The sequence below is a fragment of the Malurus melanocephalus genome, unplaced genomic scaffold, assembly GCF_030028575.1.
Source record: "Malurus melanocephalus ecotype Western Australia unplaced genomic scaffold, MMel_1.1 scaffold_100, whole genome shotgun sequence".
Classification (NCBI taxonomy): domain Eukaryota; kingdom Metazoa; phylum Chordata; class Aves; order Passeriformes; family Maluridae; genus Malurus; species Malurus melanocephalus.
In genome coordinates this window covers 2,202,275-2,229,843 of record NW_026623332.1, presented here as the reverse complement: position 1 = coordinate 2,229,843, position 27,569 = coordinate 2,202,275, and the positions used below count along the sequence as shown (strand labels likewise).

At 39.2% G+C, this 27,569-nt stretch overlaps 1 protein-coding gene across 1 annotated transcript in view; it reads left to right on the top strand.

The window, feature by feature from the left end:
• Positions 1-27,202, top strand: part of NT5DC1 (5'-nucleotidase domain containing 1) — a 119,554-nt gene extending 92,352 nt beyond the window's left edge. The window contains exons 5-8 of the mRNA XM_057369003.1: positions 8,106-8,224; positions 9,048-9,206; positions 15,162-15,330; positions 26,598-27,202. Coding sequence (XP_057224986.1) covers positions 8,106-8,224; positions 9,048-9,206; positions 15,162-15,330; positions 26,598-26,716 — 566 coding nt within the window. The 3' untranslated portion in view covers positions 26,717-27,202. The remainder of the gene's footprint in view (positions 1-8,105; positions 8,225-9,047; positions 9,207-15,161; positions 15,331-26,597) is intronic.
• Positions 27,203-27,569: the final 367 nt, after the last annotated feature.

Below are 27,569 nucleotides of genomic sequence, written 5' to 3'. Positions count from 1 at the left end.
TCTTCCATCACATCCATACACCTTCTCCATCCCTTCTTTTGTAATGTTTTTAACTAGAAGGATTAGTAATAATATAAAATGCAGGAGARACCGTAATAAAATCACCTAAAGGTCATCCTTACTGCACAAAAATGGCAAAATCCCCACTGGAATTCCATAATGATACATGAAGAGAGATATGACTCCAAGAGGAGAGTCTGACATCAATGTTAGGTCCCAAACGCTTTCAGTGCCTCTTGAACAATTTMTTAAGCAAAGGGAAACAAAATATAAGACAGAAAATGTATCAGGAAAAAAGTGTATTTGCTACTGAACAAGACCACCCAGTGTGATTGTAGGCGTGTTTGATATTCTTTCATATCTGTGATTTTAAACTATTAGTGGCAGTTTCTATATTTTGTATGAGAAAGCGGTTCTTAACTAGTTAATCCTGTTATATTCTAATTATTTTTTTTTATTGTTACTCGAAGTGCCAASTATTATTAATAACCTATAAAATACTCACTATTTGCTACATATAGGAAGCAATGCCAAGGTCGTTTCTTCTGTGACAGCTGTATGCTTCCAAATGGRTTTAATATCAGTATGATTTTTAAATATAATGCTTCTCTGCTACCATGGAATAAAAATAAGCCTTGGATCAACAGGAGCCAGAACCTCTCTCTCAGTTAGTCTCAGATGTTAGCTTTTATTTGCACAGAAAAAGGAAGATTATTCTAAGGCATYCAGTTTTCCTTATAAATACTGGTTTGGGTGGGGTTCTTCTTTTTAATTACTAAAGCTGAGCAAGGCTTTAATAATCACTATCTGCAGCTATACTTGTATAGTTATTAACAGGCAGAAAGCTGCGTGGGTTTGTTTATTTCTTTTTAATCCCCAAATTTATTTTTCTGCATTTGGAATCTTAAATCTTAAGTTAGTCTTTAAAGGCTGGCTGATATAAAACTGCCCCCCTTCAGAGGTGGCCGATATTTGGAGCTGGAACTTCTGGAGGCGGAATAAACAAATAAAATTAAAGTAGGGATTTGACATAGCATAATAAGTTAGGAAAAAAGAATGGTATTACTTATAAATCATAAATCAACCTGACTATATAAAAAGTTTTCATATAAAAGTTAATGAAATTGTCTATTGTGTGTTCCAGGCAAATGAGTTGGTGCAATAACTATGCATGCTCATGTCTCCTATGCAGCCATTATTCCCTTTGAAATAACATATTTTAGGAGTTGAAAAAAATTAAGAGCAAAGGGCCCTTGTAGCCAAGTTCTTACATGGCTTTGTGGGGACATATTTGTTCAGAATCAAGTTGTCTATTCCAGGTTTTTTATATATATTTTATACCTGAAGTATTCAGATACAGGGGAAAAATTCTTAGTCTTTCTGTAACTGAGGATTAAAGAACTTCTGTTCTTTTTTTAGTCCTTGGGGTTTTTTTACTAAACCTAAGGCCAAGGTAAATGATGACAGGGAGTTTTTCCCCATAACACTTCAGTGTCAATTTTCAGTGGGGAAGAGTGTGGTCCAAGAGCAAATTTCAATATGCCTTATTTCAGTAGGTTTAACAAGAGAAACTTAAAAGGTTCAGATAAACTGAAAGATTACAGACCACACAGTGCAAAGAAGATACTTTGTGTGTCTCAATTTTATTTTGAGAAATTGAGACTTTTTCTGAAGTGACGGGTTAGGTCAGAACTGACTGATGGCCCTCCTCTCATCTGTGTTTCCCTCTGTGTTGTGCCCTCCACTCTTGTACACCCTGGTAAGAACAGCTATGGGCAGGTAACTGTATATTCCTGGAATGTTTGTGTCAGGGTTTTTTCCTCAGTTGCCATACCCTTCCTAATTTATTTTAATTGGAAATGCTTTCTGAAAAAGCCTGTCTCTTCATAATTATATAAGGATCTCTAGGAAGACTATGGTACTAATTTTAACATGGTTATTTTTCTGAATATTGAAAGTTCCTCATTTATAAGGCTCTGGATCTTCTTACAAAACGAATGAGATTCAAAGTAAAATTACTCTAGAGAGGGAAGTTATTTCTTTTCTTGCCATTTTGTACCTTTCCAAGATCCCAATTCTAAAAAAACAAAATGAAACAAAAAAAACCCCACCTTTAAAAAATGTGTGCAATGAAGAAGTGAAATTATATATTTATATCCCCCATACTATTGCAAAGTAGAAGTCTTCTGATTTATAAATGCAATTAAATAAAATTGCTGAAAAACCCTCACCAAATTTGCACATGAACTACAATTAAAAAGGAACTTTTAGGAAAGTCATTTTCCAAAGAGTGATTTTTCTTTTCTGAGAAAGAAACAGCCTTGATTTCTATTTCATCATATCAGTGTTTTAAACAAAAATGCTTTGTTTAGCCAGACTGTTCCTGAGAAGACAAAAAGCTAATGCTTTGACAGATTTGAAAACAAATTACTTAACCTGTAGGGAGCTGTTATTTTCAGTTCCTRTAACACAGCAATCAAAACCTTCTAGAGAAACTTATTTGCTGACTTCTCTAAAGGAACTACTGATTTTCTTATAAACAAGTAAAACTTCAGAGAAGCTTACTTGCTGATGTCTCTTAAGGAACTACTGACTTTCTTACCAAAAAGTAAAACTTCAGTCTTCTCTCTACATAGTCTGTTGCTTGGCACAATTTAAGCAGTAAGGCAGATTTTAATAAAAATGTAAAACGTTTTGGTAAAACTGAAAATGTAAAAGCTCCTTTTTATTTWTTAATTTCTGCTCAAAGGATTCTGTGGTTATTATATATGCCCAGAGCAATTAGAAAATATACTGTCTTGTACTTTGGTCTTACCAGGCCTTACAAAACAGTGGGAGAAGTCCTTCCTGAGGAAAGCAATTGTTAGTAATGTCATAAACTGTAATTATGAATTACTATGAAATAGGTTTGGGTTTTTTTTCCCAGGGTGTTATCTGTATTTTTTCTCCAGCTTTATCTGTGGTGTTCTTCCAGAGTACTGCCAGCTTTTAGTAGTAYTGTTATTTAGTCCTCTATGTGGTTGAACACATATATGTTGGGGTTGCTAAGCATATGAAAGATGTAACACTGCCTATGTAAATTTTAAAATCATGTTCCAGTTTTCAAAACTGATTTTTTACTTTGATTAATTCAGCCTGCATCTCACTTCAACCATAAGCCACCCCAAACAAGGCAGAATGATGCAAAGGCAGGAAAGGGAGGTGATTTTCTGGGGAAAAAAAACCAGTCAGATTGGACAGCAAAGAATGGAGATGGACAAAATCATCAGTCACTTTGGGAAGCCTTAAYCTTTCATTTCAGTGCATGATGTGAAGGGAATAATTTGTTCTTTATCATTTCCCTTCAGTCATCCAGTCAGACAGGGAGCTGGCAAGTGCTGATGCACGGGCATGTGGATTTCACAGCTGCTTCCAGGGCAAAACACACAYTAATACCTGAGTGAATCCTGGAAATGCACAACAAAGTTGGTTGGTTGATACACAGGAATTTTGGGTGATACCCTAAGGTTGCCCATAAGGTAGGAAGTTTTACCTCCAGGAAACTTGTAAGTACTTGCTTTCTTCATGGAGGACACAGCCACAGGGAAATTCAGCTTATGTCATCCCATCTCGTTACCTTTACAATTGGGTAATTGTCCTTTGCCAGAAAGATTTTACCTGTGCAGTCTCCTTTGTCTTGACTGTAAAATGATGCACTCTCCTGCCCTGATTTCCCTTTTGGAAAGGAAAGTTTGTCTTTCTTAAGTGAGCTCAAAATGCTATCCAGAGTCAGACTGTGTTTGCAAGTGAGACTGGAACATAACTCAGCTTTTATATTAATGCCCTCAGGGTCTGAAACAACACTTGTTTTAAAATGCAGGGAGGCCAATCAGTGTGATAGTTAAGAACCATAGAATGGATTTGTTTTGCAATGACCCCCATGTTGGTAAGCAGAGCTTCAGACAGGAGCGTGAGGTGCCTGCAGGCAGTGGGAGCCCACTGGAGCTGCCCATGGGCAAGAAGGGACAGRAGCTGGCACGGGCATGAGCAGCAACAGAGTTGACAGATGTTTTTCATTCTACTGCACAGCTCAAAGGGAAAAAAAATAGCAGTAACCCTAACAGCCAGTCTAACTATGTCTGTGTGGAAATGGGTTAAAGGCTGTCCAGAGAAATGCAGAAGGAGGAGCTGTAAGGGAGGTGTATGTACATTGTAGTTAAACCCAGCACACTTTCGGCTGGCAGGGCCTCTGGGCACTTGGAATTGCTTTCTTGCCCTGGTCTCTGCCCAAGCAAGTGGATGTGAGGTGTCCTTGGGCTCTCTGGTGGGTCCCTGAAGGGTCCTGGCCCCAGTGTGCAGCCTGCACTCACTGCAGGGCACCCAGCCAGAGGAGCAGCACTGGGTGGTGCCTCAGGGGTGGTGAACTGAGAAAAATTAACCTGAGTGTAAGTATGGCTCAGCATAGCTGAACAACTCTTGAAGCATAATTTCACCCCTCAGTTTCTCTCTTAACCTCAGTCTTTCCCACCGAGAGCCCTGTCCCATGGGCTGGGGTCTAACAGCATAAACAACAGCCAGGCTGGGGATAGAGAGACCCCCAGGTTCAGACCCTTTCCATCTCAGCAGGTATAACCATAGCAGGACACAGGGCAGATGGCAGTAAGCAAGCTGTGCAAAGCCTTTCCCAAAAAATGACTCTTTGCCRAAGTAAATTACCATCAGTTGTCATTTAAATGAGAATAAGCTTCACTGATTACTTTTTGCATAATCATTCAGAATGAAACCAGATGTTCCTCAGACCATGTTTTAAAGCTGCAATGCACATTTAAAGGTAGGCAAGAAAATTCTCACAAGAAAAAGCATATTGAGTCTTTTTAGTGAATTGGTTTATCTGAAAAAGCTTATCTTTTATTGGTGATGAAAATATATTCCTGAATCAGCAGCCATTTCCCAAGCTGTTGGACAAAGCTATAGGGAAATTGCCATCCCAGAAATGTTAATATTGCCCCATCATGAGTCAAGCTTTCATTGTTGTTTTTAAAAAGGAACAGTAACTTCCCCTCAGGAAGACTGCGCTGAATCACGGTTGGGTTTGGACAAGTGTTTTCACAGAATGATTTTCTGGGTTTAATTGTTTTAATTTTACTTACTTGGTACCTTTACATTTCTTGACATGGCACATTTTCAGTCTACAGCCAGGAATCCGAGTTTCAGTGATATATGRGGCTTCAGAAGGAAGCAAGTCACTCTATCTAAATCATCAGAGAAATTCTTTTTGGTTATCCAGTCTGTTTGAAATTGTCAGGACATCTCCGTTTCCTCCTAGCTTATAAGACCTAAAGTATCCCCATGTATGTTGCTTCCTGCTGGAAGAATATTTATAGCATTTCTGACCTTTGAGTGAACTTTTAAGAATCAATAACAGCAAAGTGCAAAGAAGGTCAGCAGCAGTTTTGTTCTTAACTGAGTGTAGCCAGTGTTCAGCTTGGAATATCTAAAATATATTCGGATCTATCGTAATCACACTTCTGCAACATTTTGGCAGGAAATTTGCAGATTTCTTCAGCRTTGTCGTGTAGCTACCATCTGAAGRATAYAAGGCCAGAGCCAATGGTGCCATTGATGGGTTTTTAAGTTGTGTATTAATTTTTACATGGCAGGACTATTGCAAAAGGCTTTAAGAGTCAAAGCTGAAGAATTATTTTCTTAGCTATATTTTGCCACTGGGCAAATTGAGAAAATTAGAAACTGATCTTGTTGAGGACTTATCGCAGCTGAAACACCATCCATTTCCTTCCACTTCAGATTACAGCAATAAAACTGACACAGTCACCCCTCAATATGTGAGCACAAGCAGCCACATGAGATAGTTCAAGGCAAGGYTTGTCCATTCAGAGTTGTTATCCCTATCACCCTACAACTCCAATATTTTAAAGGACCTTTCCTAATTCCTCATATTTCTGAASCTCCTTCCAAAATCAAAATGTTCCCATAATGAATTAAACATCTCAGTGCTGTTTGCTGCCTTCTTCTGCAGGGGAAATTAATTTCCCTTTATTTCATTGCCTAAAAGCACAAATTTTAACATAATTAAATCCTTTCCTTCTCCAGAGCTGGCATGTCTAGAAAATGCTTCTTGCACTCTTTTGTCTAGCACAGGYAGGCAACTAGTTCAGATTGTAACTGTGAATTAGAAGCCTAAATTCCRGATGCCTTAAGTGAGATGAATCCCATTGCTAGGGTTGACAGAAATAGCTCTCACAGAGTCAGAGGTCTTCTGCCTTGTAATTAGAGTGAATTGTCAGGACTTCCCCGCATGCCATTCCATAGAGGTAGCAAGAAGGCTTTTGCTCTTTGCTTTAGCCTCCTGAAGCTGATAAAATACATAGGGCTCCTGTTCGCAAATTCAGCATTGTCATTATGAAAATATTTCTCATAAAAGCTCCATTTTCCTCCATTATTTTCCTGATTGACTGAATGGAGCTATACAAATAGATACAAACTGGATAGCTATACAAATCTTCACAAATTTCTGAAAGCTTTATAGCATGTCAAATTAGTTGGTTTCATAAGTTTCTTTTTCTATGTCCATGTCATTTGAAGGTTGTGTCTACTTGTTCATTCAACCATCCAAATATGTCTAAAAATACAAGGAAAATAAAATAAATTTACTGTTTTGACAACTTCTGTTTGCTCAAAAGTTGTTTACTCAAAGGTTATAATAGTCAGGAAATTAAGTTGTTTTCTAAATGCTATCATATTTTTTATTATTATTATTATTGTTAACATTCCTGAAGAAGAACAAAGGAAAATATTTCCACTCAAGTTGTACATGAATTGTTAATGTCAACTTTGAATTTCCTTGTTTTTTCCTAGTTTATAAAACACTCTTAATATAGAATTGTTTTGTCTGTTTCTTCAAATTTGTARATGCATAATATTAAAAAATTATTTCATGCCTCTCTCCACGTACCCATTTCCCTTTTGGCTTTTATAATCTCTTCAAAGACCAATGTGTTGTGCCATGTACATCTTCAGTGCTCCTAAACATAAAGCTCTCTTAGCACTTCACCATCCTCTAAAATTTGCATTTCAGATTTCAGCAGTCTCTAACCAAGTAAAAGTTGCTCTTTTCCTCTTACTCCTAACAYATTTTAAGTATTTTGAAAAAATCTATGAAGCAGGAGAAAAACTGATGCCACACCTAACTCATATATAAGTACTGGGTTGGTTTCTAACTCTTCTGTCTCTAGCATTAAATTAAGAAAAGTTTGAGACTAAGTAACAAAATCAACCTTTGTTTCACTTGCTCAATAGTCAAAATACATTAATATTAATATTTCTGATGAAACTGTAGTTTATCGGTTCACTGAGACTACTATTTTGGCTCCAGCAAGGAGCTAWAAGGAGTTCATCTGGCAATAGCACATGGATCTGAAAAAGCAACAAGGTTACACAGATGCTGGGACAGATCCATGCTTTGGAAGCAGCCAGAGACAAAGCCTATGGCACAGCTGGGTGATGACCAGGGAGCTTCTAATTTTCTAAGAATTTTTKAATTCACTGACACTGCCAGAGTGACCAGCAACATTGTCCACTCATCATTTCTTCAGAACTGGAGGATAACTGGAACTGCTCATTGTTTGTGCTGATCTGAGGGCTTTGTAAATGCCCTCAAGAGCTACTTCAGTCTGTTTTGTTGGGTTTATGTCAGTGTTTAAAAACTGTAGGTCACTTTTCTGCATGGCAAAGTAMATGATGTCTCTTAAAGTCTGTTTTATCTCATGGTTTCGCCTCACATCTGCAGCAGCTCCATCAGTCTGCTCTGTGTGGCCTTCTGCCTTCCCTGCTGCAGTGTTTGGGTGGCAAAGCCCATGACTTTAATTCCTTCTACAGCCAGTGCAGACGAAGCTCAGCTGCTCCTTTCTCACAAATGTCTGCCTACCCCAGCTACCAAACACCTTGAGTGAACCCACAGTCAGTATTGGAACCTGAGCCAGACACTGGGGCTGGTTTAAAGTCAGAATAGACCAGCTGTGCACAGGCAGCTTCTCACACATCACAAGGACAGGACGATGGGCTGGCCTCACTAACAGCATTYCTGCAATTTTGCTTGGTGATTGCAGAGAATGACGAGGAGCAGGAGGCTCTGCTCTCCCTGGACAAGCCTGGTTGGTATTCCCAAGGCAATGCTATCCAGCTTTATGATCTWCTGAAGAAGATGACTGGCAAGGTGGACCCCAAGGTATGTTACAAGTGAGAGCAAATCTTTCTGAAAATACCCTGTTTCAGTCAAGAATTCACAGACAAACTTTCCTTGAAGTTATTGATGTGTGTGGTCACAAACTTCTTTTGTGGCTATGCTTGCTGCTGTCTTACAACCTGCAGCCCAGAACTGGAAATAGTAAGTTTGTCTTCTTATCAGTAGAATAGGTAAACTTTCTAGATGTTCTGTTCTGTGTGCAGCTTTGGGGTGAATCAGTTTGTAATCAGGAAATCTTCCTGAGGAAATTGATCAAATAGATTTAAAGATGGCATCGSTGAAAACTAGGATTGTGTTATTTTAAGTACAGATCTGAGAAAGTGAAAATGCCACTGAAGCGGTGGAATAGTCGGTCACTATTTTTCATAGTGAATAAGCTCCTCCCTGGACACAGAAGTGTTCTGAGTCACTGAGAAGTGCTTCATGTTCTCTCTTGTTTCCAGTGTGGTCTAAAACTTGTTCCAGTTTAGTGTRTTTTCTTGGTAGTCTTTCCGCTGCTTCCTGTCAGGTTATTTCTGTCAGTCAAAAAACTCACACTTCCTTTTGCTGGTCCCAGTCAGGCATCCCTGTCCAATGCCCATGGAGGGCAAAAGCAAGGAGGGCGTGTGGGGCCAGCCTGTCCCTTGTGGAGCTGGTTAAAGATAAAGCCCCAAACTTGACATTAATAAGATCTCTGCATGTCATGACCAAGTGTAAACATGGAGGAATTTTTATTAGGTTGTTTTAAGGCTCTTTCTCGTGTAAAACAGTTTGCTTGTGTTTTCCTCATGTACAATGGACTTCTAATTTGCTTCCTCCCCTGTAGGTTGTTTATTTTGGTGACAGTATGCACTCAGATATATTCCCAGCCCGTCATTATAGTAACTGGGAAACCGTCTTCATCTTAGAGGAGCTTCTGGGGGACAGAGCTACAGTGCTTGCGAAGGCTGAATCTGAGCCCTTGGAGAAGAAAGGAAAATATGAGGTAAGGGTTCCTTGCAGATGATTCCTGGAACAGAATAAATTACAAAAAAGCCTCGTGTCACATGCATTAAGAATGAACCTGCTTATCCTACCAGCGTGCTGGCAGCATCTGCATCCTCCACAGAGGTGTCCTCCTTATCCTACCAGGGGGATGGYKTTCTGTCCCAGCTCAGCAATGCATRGGTGACACAGCATCTCTGCCTGGAGCTCAGCCATGGATCTCAGAAAAAGAGCTCTATGTGCTCTCCCTTAGCAAAAACCTTTTTAGTAGCAAKATCCTGCCCTCATCCCACAAGGAGAGATTTCATGCCCACTTATCACAAGTCCAATGCCTGAACTCTGCTCAGTTCATGATGTTTCCCTGTGTGTTGTGGCCAACTGTAAACATAGAGGGATTTTTATTGCATTGTTTTAAAGGYTGCTTTCTCTCTTGTGAAAGAGTTTGCTTGTGCATTCCTTATATACAAAGAACTTTTAATCTGCTGCTTTCCTCATAGGTTATTTATTTTGGTGACAGCTGTACTCAGATAAGAGGGACKGCTTCAAACTCTGGCCCAGTGCAGACTTAGTGATGGTTACCTCAGATAAATAATGTGATTTTAAGGTTAATCACAGTTGAAATGCAGGTCCTTAGCACCACTGCCACCCTTTAACTCTTCCACAGAATGTGGAAAGTTACTACGGTTTCTCCTTCCCTCTGCTGCCAAAGAGCAAAGTAGGTAGGGAACAGCCCTGAGATGGATGATGAGGCAGTGTTGTACCTCCAGCAGGTCCCATGTAGGTAAGAATTACTGCGAAGTTTCACTCTCCTTTTGGAGTGTTTCTTCATTTCGTGTGCTACTAAATACATGGGTCGTTTTCTTCTAATTGCAGAGATACATATGCTCTTTATATTTAGCTTTGTAAAGCAGTAAACTTTATTTTTCTTTTAAAATAATTACTCTTTGTGATTAAAACTTAACTTACCAATAGAAAAGATTTTAGGGTTGCTTTTATACTAGGTATGTTTTTTAATTTAAGTGTTGTAAAAGCTCCTGGTTTTAATGAAGAAAAGGCTATTTTCAATGGGATGAAAAAAATATAGATGTGATATCTATATATTTATTTTTAACAGATATATCTCATATATTTTTCCACTATCCTATTCTAAACTAAGGTCAAACAAGGACATCTCAGTCACTGAAATAAGGAATTGTAATTATTAATGTTTAGGCTTCCTCCTCGGTTGTAGAAAAACAAAAATTAAGACAAAAAAATCAATCTCCTATCAAGAGAACATGTTTCTCAGTAAGAACAGGAGGCAGGGGARGAAGAGCTAGTAGCACTTCATAAGTAAATGCAATTTGATTTAARTAATTAATGTTTTAAAAATAACTGATTTTCCTCCATAAGTTTTTTCATTCTCTGATTGGAGATTATGTTGCATTGCTGCATAAGACTTGCATCTCTACAAGGTTTGGGGGATTTGTTCAACATGATTTCCTAAGCATGGTGAATATATTCTTTTGAAGCACGCACTTTTAAACTGAGAGGCAGAAAGTGGTTCTTTTTCTGGAAGTACAAAGAAAGAGTAAGGGAGCGATGTGTTTCCAAGCCCACAATGACGATTTGGCCTTCCCTTATTGCARCGGTGCTGCTCGACTGCTCACAAGATCCATCTTCTCTATCACAGCAGCTGTCAAGCAGCAAATTGAGACTTTTAGACAGGTGCTTGGCATTTCAGTGACACTGTAGCATTCTTGATAAGAGATTGCAGTATCTTGGGGAGACACCACCCCTACCACACACAGCCCCTGTTCCRTTTACATCCGCTACCAGTGACAGCGAGCAAGCAAGGGAGAAATGAATCGCGTTGATTAAAGGAACCTGAGCCAGGGGGGCCGTGGCAGGTCAGTGGTGTTATTTCATTACCATGCTGCTCACTGGAGTCTGAACAACAGGTCACATCCATATCTCTGCAGTTGACTGGACACCACTAACTTAACAGGACTAGTTCAAAGGGACTCCATTCGCAAGCCTATGAGAGTTTTATTTTCATTCCTCCAAGCAACTTCTCCCATTAACCCTTTGGTTAAGWGGGGAGAAAAGCCAATTCAACYGACTGTACAAAGTCAGGTGTTTTTKGARAATTAGTCACAAACAGATTATTTTTTCATCTGGTTAATCAGCCTTAGCATTCATTGGCAATAAAAATAAGCTACTACTGTAGATTTTCTGTGCCATGCTGTGTGTGCAGAGAGGTTCCAAAGACTTCATACACTATGCAATCCTCAATTCTGTCATTCTTTACAAAATATTGTTAGAGAAAAAAGTAATACTTTAATTGGCAATTGCATGTTTCAGAAAGAAAAGACAAAAATCTGTTTTTAGTTGTTTGACTGGTGTTTCATCACTAACAGAGAGAGGGCAAGAAAACAACCTCTTCACAACACAAACTGGGAGACTTGTAATTTCCATTTTCATTTGCAGTTTTTGTCTTTTCCCTTCAATTAAATACATTACATAAGCCAGATACACATAACTGTGAAATTATGGCAACAACTGCAGTTCTTTCAAGTGCATGAGTCATAACCAAATAAGCAAGAGAATAGCAAACTAAAAACTATTTGTGCAGTTACTTGGCTTCTAAGTAAATTGCAGCATGCAGGGTGAATAAAAGTATGAAGCACTGTGTTGAAACAAGATTCCCCCCCACCTCCCAGAACTGGAGATTTGTTTCCTTGGCTGGAGGCTTTGGTTTTGCATTCTGTTCTTTAAATGTGTGTGATCAGTTCCATCAATGAAAACTCAAAGGAAAGCTGGAATTTGTCCCAGGATTTCGAGGGAAATTATTACAGAGGAGCTGTCAGTGTGTAAAAACCCTGGGCTAGATGAATGAATGGAGCAGAAATCAAAGAATTTATTGGTGGATATAGTCAATAATTTTGTAGTTAGAAGGGAGAACTTAATTGTTGCAATGATGRTTGGTTGTAGAGGTCAGGGCTGTTACCCCCCAGAATTTCCATTTACTCCCTTGGTGTGATCGTAGACAAGGCTATTTACTCCGTGCCTTTTGGCTCTGTTTGTCTCTATTCCTGTTTATCTTTGACACAAATCTAACAGARCCTGGTGAGTTGAAGCAATATTCTGAGGGCAATATCCTGAGGTGCTACATTTTATTTTAAGTCCCCTTATTAAGTGATCCCTGTTATAGCTTAGGTATAATAATAATGGGTGAAATGTTTTATATTTGCATGATKTGTAGGAGGGCAGGCTCTGTGCAACAAAAGTCAGATCAGTAGCTGGCTTGTCCAWTTGCACACCCAGGATGGGTTTGTTATTCAGGGACATCCCATTGTTGTGGCCAGAACAGCTGTGCTGACAGAAACATCTCAAATACCTACTGTTACACCAGCAAAATTGTATTTTGAGCATTTTTTCTGGCATCAAGAGTCAGTGATAATGTTACTGCTTCAGCATAAATCATACAATCACTCATACTGGATGCAATGAAGTATTCCTCATGCTCTGTGCTTGGTACAAAGATGGCAAATCTGCATCTAAATAAAGCCCTTRAAAATACTAACAGCTTAATCTTTCACTCCTGTCCCCTTTACATCTTTCTTTTTTTCATCTTTTTATCAAATGCAGAAAAACTTCAGAGCTCAGCTCCCGCTAATTTGTATTTTAGAAGGGTCATTGGTAAGCTGACAAATCAGTGTTAGCCAAGGGTCCCATTAACAGATCCTGTCTGTTCTGTTAACAGGCCCTGTTGTTCTGCAGGGAGCAAAGCAAAGTGATAGCAAATATTCCAGGTGTTTAGACTTTGTGGAAGGCCCTGGAACATGAGGATTCCTGGTACCATCCCTATTTCCCTGAAGTGTAGATGTTTKCTTTGAGGCTTTGTACCCTCAACTCACACAATCAACATCTGACCTGCTGCTGTCTGACCAATATGCCTGAGAGCAAACCCATRTGCTTGGGGGATTTGCATGAGAAAGAAGGATTGCTCAGCACTTTCCAGGATCCACTGTCCTGCTGTGAGAGCAAATTCTGTGTCTGGGGACTGCAGGAGGAGCGGATGCATCTTCCAGATCTCCTCAACCCCACTGCTGAGCATGTGCCTCCAGGCATGTGAGGAGCCACAGTAAGAGGAGATTTTGCTCATTTCACAGAGGGGCAGGTTCATGGTACATGATCTGTCCTTCATTTCAGGCTGCAGGTGAGATAAGGATGTGGTCAGAGTTTTGACTGCTCTTTCCAGATTTGAAGTCAAGATTTAGCCTGCCAGACTTGCCCCATCATGTGGAGATAAGCCAGCAGCAAAATGATGGGAGCTCTCTTGACTTGATGACAAGTCTCTTATCTAACTGGGTTTGATCTTATCAGGGGCTTGGGTTGGGGTTGTAAATCCAAAATGTAACTCCCTCCTCCTTAATAAGGAAAAAATTCCTACTCTAGGATCAAACTTCCAGAAAAATCAGTTCATTTCCTCAAGTTGCATTTTTTTTTTCTGCTGAACTAACCATCCATTTCAGAAAGCAGAACCCTCATATTTTCCCTCTTGTCAGTAAACAAGGTCCTGTCTTTTGTGCTTATAAGGACCAGTATTGGGGTTGTTTTGATTAAAATCACCTGAACAGCTGTAACAGCTTTAAGAATTTTCTCCATGTGTCGTCCAGCTGGCCAACAGATTTTAATTCATCAGAGCATCTACATTTAATTATAACTGATGTGAAGTCCTGGAATTTGCATGGAAAGATAAGATGTGGTGGGAGAAAAAAAAAAGAAAGCAAGATGCTATCTCTGTGTATCTCTTTTTGTTTGCACAAAAAACCCACCAAAAAAAAAAAACAAACCCAGGACTTCAGTTAAATGCTTATTTTGAAACAAAAGATGGAAGGTTTCTTCCAACTTATTTACAACAGAACACAGAAATTATTATCTACATTTGTTAAAATCASTACTTCCTCCACCCAGCTATACTCAGAGGAAAAACTGTAAGGCAGACTCATGGAAAGAGTGGCTCTGTGTTTACTGGTGTGGTCTGTTCAGCTGCATCAACAGCTTCCTTGTGATCCAAAGATACAGGCCTCTGTCATAAACACAAATTATTCCTGCAAGTTCTCAAAACTGCTAAGAGAGGGGTTAAATAGAGAATAAAATACAAAAGTTCACAAACCTGGAGGCACACACTATGGTATCTGTGCTCTGCAGGTCTGAGAAGTTRCTTTGCACACAAATGACTTTAACAGATTTTCTGTAGTTTACATGACACTAAAGTGTAGTTTTGCTTCCCATTTTTTCATCTTTCTGTAGATGTGTCCTGGCATTTTTTTCAGTATATAGCAGGTTTCAAGGTGAACTGGTAAAAACTCTGTTTTTCCAATACTACTTTAATACTTTAAAACATAATTAGTCTAGATGTTGTTATCTGAAAATATACATTAAAAAAAAAAGTTTCCACAATTTGCTAGGTAATTAAATGTCTCTCCATGGATTCTGTGGCTCAGTTTTCTCTCATTCCTCAGCTCAGGAGCAGGTAACACAGGTGGCATGATGCAYTCTTTGCAGTTACTCCACTCAGCATGAGGAAGCTCCTTTTCCCCAAGGAGGAGGTCCCAGTTGTGCTGCACTCTGTGCTGCATCTGCCCAGCTTTTCCTGCCGAGAAGGGCGGCAAGCAATTCAGGCTATCAAAAACAGAAAAATGGGGACTATAAAAGGGGTTTTCTTAAAGTATTTAAAAAATGTTTAAAGTTAAYTTTTTATGTCCTACAGAATCCATAAATTGCATGAAGAGGAGTTTGGGGACTTACGGGAAGAAGATTGTTATTGTCTTTATATTTTAAAGTCACATTGCTCCTGAGATACAATATAGACTTCCCAGAAAATCAGATAGAGTTCCTTAAACTAATGCTTATGGATAAATAAATATTTTCTTTTTTAAACTTACGTATTTATTTATTTTTCTTTCAGGAAGATCAGCTCAAAGTTCCTTACTTCGTGTCTAAACAGTGGGGCTCTTTCTTCATAGACAGAGTGCCAGGCCTGGAAAATGCAGAGGAGACCTTAGYTCACACGTGGTCCTGTAAATGTATTAGCACTTACAGCACTATTGCAATCCCTAGTYTGGAAGCAATAGCAGGTAAGGAAGAAGGCTTTTTTTTCTTTTTTTTTTTCCTAATGTAGCATTCATAGCACATTTGCAGTGCTGTAGATCGGGTTTTGAGGTTTGTATCTAAAATACTTCCCAAATACTCTGTTCTTATGATGCAACACTTAGCACTAGTGGTCATTGATTACTTGAATGGTTGTGCTTTTAATTGTTGTCTGATACATGAGGGGTTTTGTTTGTGTCTGCAAACATTAGATGTTTAATGGATTCTCTGTTAGAAATAGGGAGCAATGTTTAACAGGCTGTAGATTMATTCCTGAACTTGGTCTGGACTTCCCCGCTGTGTTTTGCTGTTTCTTCTTTCAGTGGTGAGTTACATTCAAAACAAACAGCATACAAAATTGCTTGGGGGAACCTATTTAAAAATAGGTGTCTCACTGATCTGKCTTATTACACTTCCCCAATCAGCTYGYTATAACTTTGCAACTGCAGTACTTAACCAGAGGATTATAAAGTGGTGGTGAAGAGCTTCTATCTGTATGTGCTCAATCTATCGTTTTGCATTWCTGAGCTTTGTCAATACCCATACCTAAATGAATGAACAAGTTATTACATGAATGAGGAAGACACCAAGCATTTATTTTAGTAATCCCTCCATTCAGCATCTGTTGCCTGCTTCATGCGCAAGACCAAGAAATAAAACATTTGTTTTATTCAGCATTTCAGGCTTGCCCAGCAGTGACTTCCACAGCGGGATATGTGACAGACCTTTTCTTTCAACCATATTTTTCACSTGCACTTACATTGTCAGAATATCTCAAAACAGAACAATCACAGACTGCTACAATTTATTTATTATTCTGGTATTTGCCATTCTGCAGTTTATTTCARCCTAAAGGCGCAAAGCCTAAATATACCAACAGAAAATGGAAAATGCGAACAGAAAGATATCCTCTGTAAAACTCCCATCTGATAACTTTTTCCAGGGTCATACTGTGGCTTGCTTTGGAAATTCTGGCCAAGAGAAAACACATTGGTCAGCCACAGTCTGAAACTCTGCCTGCCAGCCAGCTTCCTCCCAGCTCAGTTTACAGGACTAGCAAGGTCTCTCAACCAGAAATGTACCACCAGCTTTCCAGCTACAGATGAAAGGGTGAGAACCAGCAGGGCATGTCTGGACAGTTCGTGAGAAGGATAGCTCCCTGTCATCAGCAGCAGTGGAGCTCTTGCAAAGCCTGTTTTTCCTTTAGGAGGGACAGTGTGCACTGTCCCTCACTGCATTGAACCAGTGCTGGGGCAGGAGCTCTTGTCTGTGAGAGTTAAACCTCAGTGCTAAAGGACAGGGGAGAAATAATATTTTARACTTGCAGCTGTTCTCCTGACAGCMRACTCAAAGGTGAAGGTACAAGAAYGACTGTTTTTTTACAGAGAGTGGTATTTCTACTTTGTTTGTGTGGAAGAGCAGATGTTCATTATTATGGATGATGAGGAATTCYTGACTCTTCTTGAATACCTTGTCTGACTCCTGTCACAGCAAGCTGTGAGAACCCCTGCTTTTTGCCAAGCCCTGAAGTTTTTGGCTGCAGCTGTAAGTCATAGCCTAGCTGCAGCTATGTGGGAATAACCAGCTAGAAGAGATTGAAACGGGTTGTGCGAGTTTGATGCGCTCCAGCTTTTCCTTTCCTATTCATCTGCTTTAATTACCAGCAGAGGACTTTCCACTGCCAAGCTGCCAAAACACAGGCCTTTCCTCAAGCTTCCTGGAGCCCAAGCATGCAGCCAGGCTGCCACCATGCTGACCACATGAGCCCAGCTCCCAGCCAGAGGGATTCTGACTGTGGGAGCTCAACCCCGGCTGGCTCAGCCTTGGCAGCACCTGGCTCAGCCTGATCTAAGCTGCCACCTCTCTGGAGGGGCACTGCAGCCTCCTGGGAGCTGGGGGATGACAAGGGCTTCTCTGTGAACAGTGTCTGACCTGGCTTTTGTTCACCTATATGAGCAGTGGCAAGTACCACGTACAGCTCAGTATCCCAACAGCTTGTGATCTGCAAAAATATTTGGTGAAATGCAGAGGATTTCTGCACTGCTGACTTTAAGATTGTTTCTTGTCGTTTGGATGCAGTGAGTATCTGTGCATAARGAACAGCTTGGTTTGTTTCTCAAGACACATTGAAAAAGATTATTCCAAAAACTATTCAACATTGCACAATGCTAGCAATGTTTTACAAAAATAACTCAGTTTTCATCAAACTTTRTATGAGAATTCTTTTCAGAGCATTATCAGAAATTAACTTGGGTTAATAAAACCCTTCAAGCCTGCTTCCCTTTTTTTTTAAATGAGGAAATATTAAAAATTGAARTAAGCTGTAGAACTGAATTGAGAAGTTGGCACAGAAACAACTTTGAGAGTTCTCTTTTTTTCACCAACATGTTGTTAGTTTGGTGCAAATGCCTTCTGATAGTTTCACCTGAAGAATTTTTACATGAAACAAAAAGGAATGATCTGATAGTTACAGAAGAGCATTGTAGGAAAAGAGTTTCACAGGGAATGTTTCTGTTGGAGCTTTTTTTTCAAAGAGTTCAAAGATGTATTACAAGTTTTGAACTTTAATCTCGCCTCTGACAAGGACAGTATTACTGGAATTGCAGACTATTGCAACACAGTTCGTCATCTAAACTCCCCTGAGAGTCCCTGAAGAGAAATTGGCGTTTTCCTTGTGCATGAAAAGGTTAATTTCTTTTATTGCTAAAATTGCCCAGAGAAGACTTTCTACAATACCTTCACTTTCTTCAGTTTGGGGTGGAAACCAGRTACAGGTTCTACTGACACTACATGGTTAATAAAATACTAGAAGCCGAGTTCCCTGTTCATATTCTACATGCCTCACTCACARATCCATCTGTTTCTCCACTTTTCTGCCACTGAGTCTCTCCTCATTTACAGCTCCCTTGCAGATTTTGACCATTTTAAAGCACAATGATATCATAAGACAGATTTTCCAAACCACGATCCGTGACCGTGAGAATGTTACTTTAGAGCTCCCACACGGAAATTAAAAGGTGCAAGGGTCTCTCTGAAAAATGGAGTTTTGCATAAACCACAGATTTTAGGACATCCTTCTCCCCTTCAGAAAGCTAGGTATGAGCCAAGTGAAGGATTATTACTTTTTATCTCTCCTACCTGAATAATCTGATCTTTACTYTCAAGGGCAGCAATTGCTACTCTGTGACAATCTGATCAAATTTCCAGATCCCCATATAAATAATTGTATTTCCTGCATCACATATTCCTACAATAATTTTAATAATTTCAAAAATACTGTTTCAGATGGTTYTTTRATTAACAGWTCTTTGATCCCAAAATATGATATGYATATTTCAARCTAATACTTTTYCTTTCCATCTCATTATGTTTGGTATTTTTATAAAASTCACACCTCAGAAAATTCCATGAGGTGTCTTTGAGCTTAGGGAGGAATTTTGGTAAATTTTTTTGTTCTTCATTTCAAAGAAAAAGTTAAGAAAGTGGGCTCTAAATGGTAATAAGGAGAACATAAAAAACAGTTTTTCTAATTTCATTATTGTTAACCTAATGTCCTGTACTTGTCTTATGACCTTTAAATGGTGAAGTTTGTCATAGGATTAAAAACTACTGCAAACAAGAATAGGAGATTGGGTGATGCTGCAGCTCAAGAGAGTTTCATTTCAGAGAAGAATTAGTGCAAATGTAAATGTTTTGTGGAGACATAGCTCATTTCACACTTTGGAGATTTGATAACCCAGCTTGTGTCATGCATGAGGATTATGCATTTTTTTAAATCTTGTGTGCAATGTGAAATCTTATCAGGGTTTGCCCATATGGCTGCAGAAGTTTCTTTTCATGCCTTATTGTTATTTCAATATAGCTAGGACAAGAGAAAAATCTCCATTACAATTTACCAAAGCTGTCTCTTTAAAGATGCCCACAGGTCTGTWCCCTGCCACTTTCTGCGGGAGTTTGAGTCGTCAGCCTGCTTGCTGTATAAATATAATGATAAAATTGCCAGTGAACCATGACAAAGAAGTTCATGTTTCTGCTTAGAGCTGCAAATTATCTGCACAATGGAAAGCTCAAGGCAGCCGTGGCTGGGGYTCCAGAACTGGCAATGTGCAGTTTGCAGATACACAGGTCTGCCCAGCAGAGAATCAGCTACAAGCTGCAAACTTCACACACCATCTTCCACACGTATTTTAAAGGTGAATTCCCTGGAGGAATCAGTTGTTATCATGGAAGACATGAATTTCACTAAGCATCTAGCCACATGCTGATTTCTATATCCTGAACAGCATCATTCGTAATGATTGCAGAAGTGAAACAAAAAAATCTCTCCCGTTTTAGCACACTAGTTCTATGTTTTTTCATTGACATTATTCACTTAAAATCAAATCCAGCTCCTTTTAAAATTAAATTAGTCTTTGCTTTAACCAGACTGATATTTGTACTCTCATTCAAATAATACAATAATTTCCTTAAACACATAGAATTCTCTATATTATGCATTGCTARTTAGCAGTAACCTTTTATATTTAATACCTTACCTTACAACTGTGCTTTTACTTGCCAGCTTCACTGTAAGAATGTATCTATACAATAACAGCTAAAGACCAAGTTTATCAGAACACTTCCAGGATTTTAACTGCTTTGGGAWTTTGCTGCTATAAATAACAGTTGCTGCTACAAGGCCAAAGAGGTCATTTTTATAATTAAACCTTTTGTGCAAAAAAGTGTCTTATGCCTGGGGTAAAATTGGTGTACATGCACAACAGCAACGTTTCTGAGGTTTTTCCGGTCCTGAGGTTTCATATAAGGAAGAAACAGATAACAAAGATAACTGGAGATGTGTTTTGTGTGTAAGAACAGTATCTTGATCTCTCACTTGAAAAGCATCAGATAATGTAAGTCTGATTCATTTGTCCCAGGAAACTAGTTTTAGTGTTCTTCCTTTAAGAAAAAAAAATAAGAAAAACATGCCCAACACAACCAACAAATATAATKAATCTGTTTTTTCAGCTGAAAATACAGCTGAAACAGACAATAAACAGCATTTTAACCATAACAAATTATTGTTCAATAAATCAGAACTAGCTTCTAAAAAGTCTTCAGGATCCAATTACTTCCCAAATGATCTGACACCTCATCTTTGGCACAGGATTTGAYTACTTGACAGTAATTTTGAGTGTAGAAAGGACAGTACTGAGTATATTACAGTTTGTTCAGCCTTTCCTTCCTCCTCCAGAAAGGTGTATTGACTTGTGCCCCTGAAGACCGTGTCAAATCATGCAGAACCCAAAAGATTACTTCCTAGCCAATGGCTGACAGAAATGTTCYTGCCATCGTTATTCTGCTCTATGAGATGTCAAAGTACAGCCACCCCGAAAAGATTAAAGGGAGAACTCATGAGCAACTCATTAAGAAAGGGYGAACCACTCAGTCATTTCTGCTTTAAAGTTATCCTTCAACTCAGGCAGCATAATTTCATTTGCAGGCTGTAATTAAAGCTGTAATTGGGTTTTGACTGGATCACAGGCTTGTGGAGTGGTTTAGACTGACACTTTAAAAACCCTGCTTGTGATACAAAGTGTTGATAATTTTAGAGTGTGAAAAATAGTGAAAATAGTTAAATCACCAACTGTTGAAAATACTTATTYGACCAGGTTGAAATTTTACATAACCTGCAAACTCACGTGTACAAAAAAAAAGTTGCTGGAAGCATTTATGTACTCTGGATTAGTGCCTAACATATTCTCTCTGGATTAAGATGGTCACACAAGCACAAAAAACAATGGAGGCCTTGTCTTTATGTGTGTCTGTGTGTGGATTTTTACTTTAGGGTAAACAATGTTTGTCACCCATCCAGAGAAAAAATCAGGGAAAGGGAAAGAAAAAATTTGTTTTACAAGAGAGGGGGGRCATTATGAGATTAACCCAAGTTCAGAGAGGAAGGTTGATCTTGGTGAGTTGACCTCAAAATGAAAATAAAGGGTGCATCATCTCTGCGTTTGCCTTAATTTAGCTCCTTCACAGTCTCAAAATGCAACTCCTGGGTTTTTTTTATCAATCAAGAATGCCTGTCAGCCCAAATAATTGCTTCTTTCCAGGTTACCTGCTTTAACCTACCTCAGAAGCCCTTCYTCCTGCCCTAAGATCCAGAATGAGTCATTCACACAGAAATTAATCAACTGATCCCGAAAGACTTAACACCTCCGAGTAGGATCTTGCCATTCTCTTAAGATTTTTTTTTTTAGATTAAGTCTTCATCTAGATGTTTTACAATATTGTCGTCTAATATTTTATTTTGATCAATTCCAGATCAAGCAAAGAACCACACAGGGTTATTTTCTTACAAGTTCTCCAAAAACCACTGTTTAAATTAAACAAAAATGAAAGAAATTTCCCTCATATACAGAAAATTTATTTTCTCATATAAACTCTAAACAGCAAAGGAATTTCTATGGCTTTCCTCCACTGCAGACTCTTATCAGGCTCAGCTGCGAGTTAGTGCACGCCTTGTGCGCAGCTGTTGTGCTCAGGAAGGGGTCAGCGRTCCCTTGGCCATAGGGTAGACCCAAAGGAACGTGAATTGTTATTCCCGAAATAATTGCAGTGAAATCATGCCACAGCAATGGCAGCAGCTGCCATGGGACAGTCATTCCACCCCCAGGAGCTCATCCCTCTGCAAAACTCTGGCAGTGAAGCTGCTGCTGCTCATATCCCTGCAGCTTGCCACTTGGGTTTTCTACAATGTCACCATCTTCTGTGTGAGATACCACAGAAGAGTGACCAGTGACAAATCCCAGTGGTCCTGAAGATCTTGCTCAGGCCAAGCTCACGCCACAAATGTCTGCTGGCAGTGCCACAGGCGTGATCTCCAACCCGTACATCTGTGTTGGCAAAAGCTCTTATGTAAGTGCAATTAAAGCAKCAAACCTGCACTTTTACTGAGATTAGTTTTGATCTTTATTCCTGCATGCCCAGGAGCAAAAGCTCATATCACCAACTATATCCAAACTCAGAAACTTTCTCCTGGGAGATACCTGCACTGAGGAGTGYCCCTTTTCCCATAGGACACCACACAGATACTCTCCCCCTCTCCAGCTTTTGAGTTATGGAGTACGCAGACAGCAGCAATGACTTTCATGTAGCTGACAGAAGGAATGCTTTCCTTGTGCTGACTTCACTCTTTTGAGAGCCTTGCTTTAGTACAGCAAACATCTGACCTCCTGTTTTAAGAAAATCAGCCTTAGAAGTTTTTCTAAAAATAACTGCTATCAGATAAATCTACTTCTGACCTTGGAGTTGGGTTTTTTTTTTTCTTTTTGCCTCTAGTATGCTGTCTCACATCCTGAGCTTTTAGTGCAAATGCTGCTTTGACTGTTACAAAATAAAGATGGGTGAGGAGATAAAAACATTTAGTATTTAAGAAAAAGCAACACAGGTTACCTGCAGACTGGCAAGTCAGGTCACTCAGAGGCACAGCCAGACTGCTGAGCTCCTCTTCAGCTATTGTGCTTACTCCATGGTCAAGGAATAATTATTAGAAGCTGTTGTCATTAAGCAATTAATATTTTCTTTCAACAACAACTTTGAAATGCAATGAAAGATTGCTTCTAAGCCTGCATAAATTAAGGAAAACCCTGTAAAAGAATTTATGCTTAGCTGATGGTTTGCTCTCTGCCCCTATAGTTACATCACCTGCATCATGAGATGTGAGATAGACCTCTGTGTTTTCTGAAATCTGCCACAATTGAGCAGTTTAAAGATTTTTTTCAAATTTGGGTATCGCTAACAAGGTTTTCATTCTCTTCTTTGTGCCTTTTCYTTGGTGATAATCAGGAGGATATATTTGGATTCACTTAAGAACACAACCCTGCTGTTTACTAGGAGGCTTCTGCAGCATCTGGCGCCAGCCCTGCTCCCTGGCAGGGAGCAGACCTCAGGGTGGGGGAGTGTTCTGCTTTCTGTAGAGCTTCTCACTCGTCACRGGGATGCTGCCGTGCCGTCATGATGAAAAAATGTTGGCTTTGCTTTTGTTGGTCAATACTGAGAAATTATTCCTGACAATTCTGCTGTGTRTTTTGGGAGAAATCTGTTTTATTCTTGGACTGTGTTTTTAAATGAACAACAATGCTGCCCATCTAAAGTGCTTAGTTAAGATTTTATTTGTTTAATGCATTGGTTTGTTCAAGGAAATTTAAAAAATTAGAGTAGTAAGTTCATCAAGCAGGCCTGTGTCTGGATTAAATTAAAATTGTCTTCCATTCAGTTACTCAAATATTTTCCTGATCACTCAGTGAGCATATTACATTTTCCCTTCTACTTGTGGTTTCTCTTCCTTGCTTGTGGGTGGAACTCCAAGTCTTCCTCTGATAAAAGCTTGTGGCATTTGTTTAGCTGCCCTACCCTAAGCACACAGCACACGGACACCRAGATGTTGTCAGCTTTGTAACTGTGACAGAAATACATCCATAGCTCCTGAGAACAGGCATGGCTGTGGGTATGCAGATACACCAGAGCACAGTGTTGTAATTGATGTCACTTCATACCTGGATCTGGATCACTGGAGCACAGTGACTGGCAGTAGTTACTGTTCAAATATCATCAATGTTATTTTGTTCACACCAGGGCTGCTGGAGYCCTGCGAGGGAGGTAGGGCAGGGCAGGAGCTCCTCTGAGCTCAGGTGAAGGCACACAACCTGTGAGGGTTGCCCAAAGCACTGGGAAATGCTCCTGATACTGAATGGTCACCATAAAGAAACCGTTTTCATCACTCATTTGCACTCGGGCTGGTGTAGGAGCAAAGAAAGGAGTGGGACAGGAATTCAGGGCAATACATCTAATAACTGGCATTTCTGTACATCTAGGACCCTCTATGCTCCTCAGGGACCCTCCTGGGACCTTCCATGTCTGAGTTCTAGGAGTCTTTGGCTCTCAAAGTCTTGGGTAAAAAAAAATTAGTCTGGGTGGAATTACCTAAGAATGATAGAAAAATTCTGGGACTGGAATTCTCAAGCACTTGGGGAGAGTCAGATAGATCATTCTTTCAGTCTCAAGCTGTTTAGTTTGCTCTAGTTTGTTTGGATAGGAGCAATATTGTATGAGTTTGGTGCTGAATTCATTATCAGTGTGTGTTAGGACTCATTAGAGCCTTGCTGTCCAATTGTATCTCAGAGAGGACTACATATTTGCTGCTTGCCCAATTCATGACTCTCCATCAGAGTTAGGTGAGATGTGGGTGCCAAGATGCAAAGGTCTACCACCACAGCAGCAGCTGTGAGCATGCACAACAGAAAGCCCTGAAGTATTTACTAAAACGCTAGGAAAACAACAACTTGGAAATAAACAACTATTTTTTGTTCCTGAGACTGGCTTTATTATTAGATACTGTATCTTCTTTCTTTTCATSCTTTTGCAAAATGGGTATTTTCTAGTCATCTTCCAAAGTCAGTTTGCTGACTAAAAAGCAATAATTAAATTTATATATTGGGGGGGTGCAAATGGACAAAAGTGTGATTATTGTCTTTTGGAGCCTTTTATGTTGTATATAGAATGATTTGGGTGTTAAAGCTGATTATGAAAATCCAGTTTACCAGGAAATATCAGCGAAATTCCCATTTTGATCCAGCTGTTCTTTTCCTCAGCAAAGAGCAACTCTGTAGCAAGTGTGCTCCATTTGCACTGCTCTTTCATTAAACTACTCTTGGGAGACTCCAGACTGCTAGACTCTTAAAACAGTAAAAGCTTTTTTGTAGAAGTAACTGTATGACATTTGATTTTTATAGCTCGTAAAGATATTTGGAAATATTTGCTTTCTTTTCCAATTTATTTTGTAATTTTTGAAAYCTTTGTTTTAAACTGAGTGGCATAAATAGACTCAGCAGCCAGTAAATCCATTGGGCCTTCTGCATACTAGGAAAACATCTGCCTGTTCTGCCGTGCTCAGAACGAACTACAGAGATTTCCCTGACTCAGACAAAATTAGAAAATGAACTTMTTTGACAAGCTAAAATCACCCAGTTGAATAATTCTCTTCCAATTAACTTCCCTCCTATTACTACTTCATTCCAGTTTCTATCTCTTTTTCATCTTGCTCTAAGAACTCATTTGCTTTCTGTATTATGTTTAATATGGGTTTAAAGCTGCAGACCTGGATGCTGTCCTGGTGCCTTGCCTGAGAATCGCTTGTGAGACAGAACTGGATTTCCTGTTGTTTGTGCTGAAACTATTAAAATTGTGGTTTTCTGCTTCACGAAAGCTGCTGAGTGGAAAAAAAAATGCAGTATGAAGTGACAGGATGTCACCTCACCAGATTTACTCCAAATTTAAAAAAAATTGCAATTAATAACTTACTGTATAGATGAACTGAATAGTAGGTTTTGTTTTACTTTGGTTCTAAAGTGACAACCTGAAAAGGAGCTAACCCTATTTGGAGGAAGGGAGTTGTATTTTTTTTTTCATTTATTGAAAAAGGAATTGTTTGTTGCACTACGTTTTATTTATATTTTTTTTTTTTTTTTTTTTATATTTTTTTTTAAATTTGGTTTCTTGAACTTTGAGTACGAGGTGAGCACGGGAAGTATCAGTTTTCTGGCTGAGGGTGGGTGGGTCACTGTTGGCAGCACAGACTTTTTAAAAAGCTACAGAAAAGAAAGCTTTGACTGTTCAGAACTATTTTAATGCATTCARTGTTCTTTAYAGACTGGAAGTGATGAGTACRCCAAGTTACAAGTGCAGATTTCTAWGAATGTTTGATACAAAATTATGTTGTTAACACTGGACTGCAAGAAGGTCCAAGAGCGGGTGCCTTTGGGGAATCTTGCTTCAATAACCATGAAAAACAAAAAAGGAACTGATTCTTTATTTTAAAAATAGTTCTCTTATGAGTAGATTGTTGAAATAAAAGAGAAGGATGACAAATTGAAGAATGAACTTGAAGGTGTACTGGGAGAAAAACTCCATCTAGGCTCAATTAAGATTTTTGATTTGTATTTAAGCATTAGTTAAATAATTTTCTGACTAGCATTATTTCAGCAATCAAGGAACTGAATATCCTTTACTACAGTTGAATAAAYTCTGAAAGTCAATCCCTCGAACAGCTGAAGATGTCAAATAAATGTGTAATCACGCAATCTGATTGAATTCTGATGCTGGTGAGCAAACAGCTCAAGGTTTTAAGAAGTACTGCTATTCACCACAGGCTTATTTTTTATGTGATACAGGCTGTGCTGCTAATCAGATGTGGTATGTTTCTGTCTTGCAGATTTACCRCTGGATTATAGATTTACACGATTTTCCCCAAATAGTTCAGCAACTGCTGGGTACTACCCAAGCCCTCCAAGAGCWCTGCTGCCAAATGAGGACTCAGTGACTATGAAATAGGTTGTCAGCTTTTTCCTYAAATAACCCTGTGGCCCTTACTTAAACTGCTATCAAATGCTAATTGGTGAAAATGCTGTGTGATGCTTCATAAAATAGAGTGATGGATTAAAGCAGACTCCTGTGTAGCTTTGTGTTTCATTTGTTTCTATAGCCAGAAGAGTTGAGTGATGCATCCTTCTCTCTAGGTCTTCTGACCACCACTACCTTTCACAAATTGCTGCTGGCTTTTTCCATGCACTGTCCACAGCCTTCAGAAGAAATGTGATAGTAATAGCTCATCCCAAGTTACAGTCTGCATTTTCGAGGACATTTTAGGTTCTAACCCTATATAAGGTGATGCTGTTGCTACCATGAGCYCCAGGAAAGGCACAAAACAGATCCTCAGCCATATTTCAATTAAAAGTTACCTTGGACAGCCCAGGTTATCACCACAGATCACTGTTTTGCAGGCTCTGAGGAATTTATTCTCCCATTGTAACTATTCTTGGAGATGATAGAGAAAGACTGCATTCCAAAGAGAAAGATTCATCATACTCAAAGAGGGACTGGAATGGGATTTAGGCAACTAAAGCTGACTGATAGTTCTGAAAGCCTTTGTCCATGCTTATTCTTCAATACCTCAAGAATCAGAGCTCTTCTGCAGAGGAGGGAAACMTGCGTAGAGTTTCCTTCTCCAATGGAATGGATACAAGTCCACAAGTCCCATCTCCATCTCCCTGGGAAATCCTTCCAAGAGTGGGAAGGATATAGAAACCAGCCTCAGCCAGAAAAGGAGCAGGACTGAAGGCATAAACTGAATATTACTAATCTGAGCAAACAGGAATCCTGTTCTCTGTTGGTTTAAGTCCAAAGA